Below are 7,246 nucleotides of genomic sequence, written 5' to 3'. Positions count from 1 at the left end.
GCTGCTCAGTTGTTTCCTTGCCGTGTTTTCTGAACTGCACGATGATTCTGTTGACTGTCGAAAGCGAAATTTGCCGCTGACTTATTCCACCATCTGCTTAACCAACTATCCTTCCTCTAACAAAATCTGACAATTCGAGAGAACCTTCAGTTCTAGGCATGTTGTAGCACAAGATAATTAGTGTGCGGACCATTTTCATTTATATAGTGCTCTGTGAACACAAATTAGTCAGCATAAATCAGTTAAATGACGAAAAATTAGGTGTCTATTTACTTGTGACCACTCAGTGTATATGGAATATTAAAAATGACATTTTATTCACGCGTGAACCCAATTTATACCAACCCATGCAGAAATGCGGCACACAACTGTTACAACCAAAATTTTATTATAAGTCTCTAACAAGCACGAAAGTCAGGTTCTTAATCTAAACTTCATTAATCATAGAAAAACAAACTTAATTTAAGGGCTAAGTTCGCAATTTTTCTATTGAAAGTAAGCTTTGACGATCATTTACGAGCTTCTCTAAAGTGACAGATAATTTTAATATGGATGCTACGAAAGCTGAAGTTGAATAAATACATCGTATAGATAGTCTCAAAGTTTGTTTTATGATTTACCATGATTTAAATAAATGACCCTTGAAACTTAAGCTACCATAGGTTTCTAAAGGAAAATAACCTTTCTCAGTGTCTCCTATATTGAGGTCACATTCCTGGTAAAATAACGTTATCATAGGTTTCTAGACGCTATAACCTTTCTTAGTGTGTCCTAGATTCAGGTCACATTCCTGGTAAAATAACGTTATCATAGTTTCTAGAGCTATAACCTTTCTCAGTGTGTCCTAGATTCAGGTGACATTCGTAGTAAAACAAAGTTATTATAGGTTTCCAGAAGCTGTACCCTTTCTCAGTGCGCCCTAGATTCAGGTCACATTCGTAGTTAAACAAAGTTATTATAGTTTCTAGAAGCTGTACCCTTTCTCAGTGTGTCCTAGATTCAGGTTACATTCGTAGTCAAACAAAGTTATTATAGGTTTCTAGAAGCTATAGCCTTTCTCAGTGTGTCCTAGATTCAGGTCACTTTCCTAGTAAAACAATCTTTCTAAAGCTGTTCGAGGCTATCAAATCACACTTCTGATGTAATTGTTATTACAGCTTTCTACAAACTCTAACCATCGTCCGTATACTCGAGAAAACCTGTTATCGTTAAAGAAAGCGGAATTTTGGAATTGAGGTCACTGTTTAAAAATAACTGCAGGTGTTACATCTAGCGTATGTAATTCATTTGTGTAGAAGATATTTTAGGAGTGACGAAACAACTCTATTGCACAAGTACACCATCCTGAACGGATCTAAAGAAATTCCATTCGTTTCGGCTGTTTAATAAACAACGAATATGAAAAAAAATAAACTGTTCTTTATCTTATGAACACTACAGAGTAAAGGAAGTACTATACTGTGTGTAACATTCATAAACGTGTGCGTAGAAAATATACTACTCCTTGTTATTTAAAGCTTGCATGTTCGAAATTGGGCGAAACGATTCAGTCCTTGATTGTTATAAAGTTTAGAAATCTGTGTTTACTTGTGGAGAAAAGGCTTCGCACTAGTTGTTCAGTAATGTTTCACTTTATAAAAACACGTTTATTTCACACCAGCGATAACTGTGGAAATAATCTTACCCGTGATCCAATGGGCGTCCATCAGGCATGCCGGGCGGGTGGGAAACAACCCCAGGTCCAGGATGATGGGGCGGCATAGGTCCTGGCATGGGTCCAGAAGGACACTGATGAACGGGGTTATTTGGTACTGTTGCAATTGACGAATACGGCGGATGTCCGTATGCCGGGCTGCTGGGATGTAGAGAATGAGGTAGAACGCCGTGAGGTGGTCCAGCAACTCCCAAAGGTATCGCTGGCCCCCCGGGTCCCGTGTGCTGATGGGAATGGGGGTGAAGGGGACCTTTCCAACCTCCCTCGTCCAGCGTTATGGTGGCCGTAACTAGTATTATGTCCGGAGCTGATCAATATCCCTCAAGACATGAATACTGCTGCCCAGGAGAAATGGAAATCTAAAAAGAGCAGAAAATGTCATTATGAATAAATGTGACAAAACTCTTAAACAAGTGGCTTAAAACTGAATTTTCATAACAATACAAACACAAATGTCGTAAGATAATCTTAGTAGCAATAAGATGTTGTGAGGAAAACATACTATTAATAAGATGTTGTGAGGAAAACATACTATCAATAAGATGTTGTGAGAAAAACAGTAGCAATAAGATGTTGTGAGAAAAACAGTAGCAATAAGATTTTTAGAAAAACACAGTAGCAATAAGATGTTGTGAGAAAAACAGTAGCAATAAGATGTTAGAAAAACACAGTAGCAATAAGATGTTGTGAGAAAACACAGTAGCAATAAGATGTTGTAAGAAAAACAGTAGCAATAAGATGTTAGAAAAACACAGTACCAATAAGATGTTGTGAGAAAAACATAGTAGCAATAAGATGTTAGAAAATCTTAGTAGCAATAAAATGTTTTGAGAAAAACACAGTAGCAATAAGATGTTGTGAAGAAATCTTAGTAGCAATAACATGTGAGAAAACATAGTAGCAATAAGATGTTGTGAGAAAAACATAGTAGCAATAAGATGTTAGAAAATCTTAGTAGCAATAAGATGTTGTGAGAAAATCTTAGTAGCAATAAGATGTTGTGAAGAAATCTTAGTAGCAATAACATGTGAGAAAACATAGTAGCAATAAGATGTTGTGAGAAAAACATAGTAGCAATAACATGTTGTGAGAAAATAATAGTAGCAATAAGATGTTGTGAGAAAATAATAGTAGCAATAAGATGTTAGAAAATCTTACTAGCAATAAGATGTTGTGAGAAAAACTACTAGCAATAAGATGTTGTGAGAAAAACATAGTAGCAATAAGATGTTGTGAGAAAAACATAGAGCATAAGATGTGAGAAAAACATAGTAGCAATAAGATATGAGAAAAACATAGTAGCAAATAAGATGTGAGAAAATCTTAGTAGCAATAAGATATGAGAAAATCTTAGTAGCAAATAAGATGTGAGAAAACATAGTAGCAATAAGATATGAGAAAATCTTAGTAGCAATAAGATGTTGTGAAGAAATCTTAGTAGCAGTAAGATGTGAGAAAAGCATAGTAGTAATAAGATGTTGTGAGAAAAACATAGTAGCAATAAGATGATGTGAGAAAAACATAGTAGCAATAAGATATGAGAAAAACATAGTAGCAATAAGATGTTGTGAGAAAATAATAGTAGCAATAAGATGTTGGAAAATCTTACTAGCAATAAGATGTTGTGAGAAAAACATAGTAGCATAAGATGTGAGAAAACATAGTAGCAATAAGATATGAGAAAAACATAGTAGCAAATAAGATGTGAGAAAACACAGTAGCAATAACATATGAGAAAAACATAGTAGCAAATAAGATGTGAGAAAACACAGTAGCAATAAGATATGAGAAAATCTTAGTAGCAATAAGATGTTGTGAAGAAATCTTAGTAGCAATAAGATGTGAGAAAACATAGTAGCATTAAGATGTGAGAAAAACATAGTAGCAATAAGATGTTGTGAGAAAATAATAGTAGCAATAAGATGTTGGAAAATCTTACTAGCAATAAGATGTTGTGAGAAAAACATAGTAGCAATAAGATGTTAGAAAATCTTAGTTGCAATAAAATGTTTTGAGAAAAACACAGTAGCAATAAGATGTTGTGAGAAAAACATAGTAGCAATAAGATGTTAGAAAATCTTAGTTGCAATAAAATGTTTTGAGAAAAACACAGTAGCAATAAGATGTGAGAAAAACAGTAGCAATAAGATGTTAGAAAATCTTAGTAGCAACAAGATATTGTGAGAAAAACATAGTAGCAATAAGATGTGAGAAAAGCATAGTAGCAAATAAGATGTTAGAAAATCTTAGTAGCAATAAGATGTTAAAAATCTTAGTAGCAATAAGATGTTGTGAGAAAATCTTAGTAGCAATAAGATGTTGTGAAGAAATCTTAGTAGCAATAAGATGTGAGAAAACATAGTAGCAATAAGATGTTGTGAGAAAAACATAGTAGCAATAAGATGTTGTGAGAAAATAATAGTAGCAATAAGATGTTGTGAGAAAATAATAGTAGCAATAAGATGTTAGAAAATCTTACTAGCAATAAGATGTTGTGAAGAAATCATAGTAGCAATGAGATGTTGTGAGAAAAACATAGTAGCATAAGATGTTGTGAAGAAATCTTAGTAGCAGTAAGATGTGAGAAAACATAGTAGCAATAAGATGTTGTGAGAAAAACATAGTAGCAAATAAGATGTGAGAAAACATAGTAGCAGTAAGATGTGAGAAAACATAGTAGCAATAAGATGTTGTGAGAAAAACATAGTAGCATTAAGATGTGAGAAAAACATAGTAGCATTAAGATGTGAGAAAACATAGTAGCAATAAGATATGAGAAAACATAGTAGCAATAAGATGTTGTGAAAAAACATAGTAGCAAATAAGATGTGAGAAAACATAGTAGCAATAAGATATGAGAAAATCTTAGTAGCAATAAGATGTTGTGAGAAAATAATAGTTGCAATAAGATGTTAGAAAATCTTACTAGCAATAAGATGTTGTGAGAAAAACATAGTAGCAATAAGATGTTGTGAGAAAAACATAGTAGCATAAGATGTGAGAAAAACATAGTAGCAAATAAGATGTGAGAAAACATAGTAGCAATAAGATGTGAGAAAACATAGTAGCAATAAGATGTTGTGAAGAAATCTTAGTAGCAGTAAGATGTGAGAAAAACATAGTAGCAATAAGATGTTGTGAGAAAAACATAGTAGCAATAAGATGATGTGAGAAAAACATAGTAGCAATAAGATGTGAGAAAAACATAGTAGCAATAAGATATGAGAAAAACATAGTAGCAAATAAGATGTGAGAAAACATAGTAGCAATAAGATGTTGTGAGAAAAACATAGTAGCATTAAGATGTGAGAAAAACATAGTAGCAATAAGATGATGTGAGAAAAACATAGTAGCATTAAGATGTGAGAAAAACATAGTAGCAATAAGATATGAGAAAAACATAGTAGCAAATAAGATGTGAGAAAAACATAGTAGCAATTTGGTGCCGTGACGAAAGCATAGCAACAACAGGAAGGCGTGAGGAAAACGTAGAAGCAAAAATGCAATTGTATTAGAAGGGCGTAAACTAGAAGTTTACAATATGCGTAATGGGCTATCCAAGTCCGAGAAATATACCTACTGGTCAGAAAACAAACATTATAAACCAAGAAAGTTTTGTACAGGAAATAAGAAGTAAAAGTGGAATAAAACAATAGAATGATGTTTATACCGGACAACAAAAATATAACTGCCATCCCCCCCCCCGAAAAAAAAAGGAATTGGTTTGAATTTCTTGCAAAGCAACATGAGGGCTATCTGCGCTAGACGTCCCTAATTTAGCAGTGATAAACTAGAGGAAAGACAGCTAGTCATCACCACCCACCGCTAACTTCTGGGCTACTTATTTACTAACGAATAGTAGGACTGTGCGTAACATAATAACGCTTCCACGGCTGAAATAGGCGAGTATGTTCAATGATGGAGATTCGACCCAGAACCCGCAGATTGTGAGTCGAGTACCTTAACAATTAGGTCATGCCAGATCTGAAAGAATAGAAAGTTATATGGAATAATTAGTCACATGTTCCTCCAATTAAAACTAAGAACATATAAATAGGTAATGGCTAGCAGAAATACCAGAATTAAGGATAAAAATAGGCACGCAACGAATGTAAAGATAAAATTTATTTAATGACTAATGAATGAATAAAATGAAGATAAAACTTCAATTACCAAAAATAAATAAATATGAAAATTTAGATATTCTGTAGTATCTAATGTTGCTACTTTATTGGAAGTTTTTCAATGTTATTGAGTAATATGAATTTGGTGACTATCGTGAGCCGGGTATAGATGTGAACGATATACAGCCACCACTGTTGACTTACTTTGTCATTAACGTAACCATTGATTAAGGCAGAGATGTTCTGGAAAGCAAGAACTTGGAATATTATAGAGAATGTCAGAAGGTTAGATAGTCTTAGTCAATCAGAATTCGAGTGAACAAGGAAAGGTAGTCTTAGCCAATCAAAATTCAAGTGAGTCAAGAAATGTAGTCTTAGCCAATCAAAATTCATGTTAGTGAGGAAAAACAGTCTTAGCCAATCATAATTAAAGTGAATGATGAAAAGTAGTTTTAGCTAATCAGAATTCAAGTGAATGAGGAAAGGTAGTTTTAGCTAATGAGAATTTAAGTTAACGAGGAAAAATAGTCTTAGCCAATCAGAATTCAAGCGACTGATTTCACCAGATTTCAAAGAAATCAGTCATTACAGTTATAGCGTTCGAATAGTGTTTACGTTAGTAGTTCAAATGAATGAGTTCACCTCCGAGTACATTTTAGATGAAATATGGAAATATCTAATATTGAGTATTTATGGAAGAACCGATAAACAGAATTCCAACTAAATTTGCTCTCATACAAAAGATCTATATTCTATTCTATTGCCCCCCCAAAAAACAACAACAAGTATTTGCATATATTAAATGTGAATTAATAAAACTATAATATAAAGTTATCAAAAACTTCTAATTAACCAATTTTTCTACTTTGATTATTTTACCTATTTCTCTCGCAAATATTTTACTAATAGTTCTTATGGGGTCAGCATATTATAATTTATCGTCAGTTATGATACCCGAAAACTTGATTATTCTATTTATTTCACCAATTTCTATATTTGTCTAGAGTGAGCCCAATGGATCCAGTTCGGATAGTTCTAGGTTTAAGCATCAAATCAAATGTAAAGAAATTCCACATTTAAACATCGATACAAAATTTAAAGGTATAAAATACCATAAACTATTATGTCTTAGGAAGACAATAAAGTATCATGAAAATATGTATATCATAGAACATTAAAGTATCATTAAAACATGTATATCATAGAACATTAAAGTATCATTAAAACATGTATATCATAGAACATTAAAGTATCATCAAAATATGTATATCATAAAACATTAAAGCATCATCAAAATATGTATATCATAGAACATTAAAGTATCATTAAAACATGTATATCATAGAACATTAAAGTATCATCAAAATATGTATATCATAAAACATTAAAGCATCATCAAAATATGTAT

The 7,246-nt window shown here is 32.6% G+C and overlaps 1 protein-coding gene across 1 annotated transcript in view; it reads right to left on the bottom strand.

The window, feature by feature from the left end:
• LOC106473546 (LIM domain-binding protein 2-like) overlaps nucleotides 1–2,069 on the bottom strand; it is a 35,284-nt gene extending 33,215 nt beyond the window's left edge. The window contains exon 1 of the mRNA XM_013934228.2: nucleotides 1,685–2,069. Coding sequence (XP_013789682.2) covers nucleotides 1,685–1,773 — 89 coding nt within the window. The 5' untranslated portion in view covers nucleotides 1,774–2,069. The remainder of the gene's footprint in view (nucleotides 1–1,684) is intronic.
• Nucleotides 2,070–7,246: the final 5,177 nt, after the last annotated feature.

This window comes from Limulus polyphemus, unplaced genomic scaffold, assembly GCF_000517525.1.
Source record: "Limulus polyphemus unplaced genomic scaffold, Limulus_polyphemus-2.1.2 Scaffold6267, whole genome shotgun sequence".
In the NCBI taxonomy this organism is placed as follows: Eukaryota; Metazoa; Arthropoda; class Merostomata; order Xiphosura; family Limulidae; genus Limulus; species Limulus polyphemus.
The sequence above is the reverse complement of the archived record's forward strand: the minus strand, read 5'-3'. Positions and strand labels throughout refer to the sequence as shown.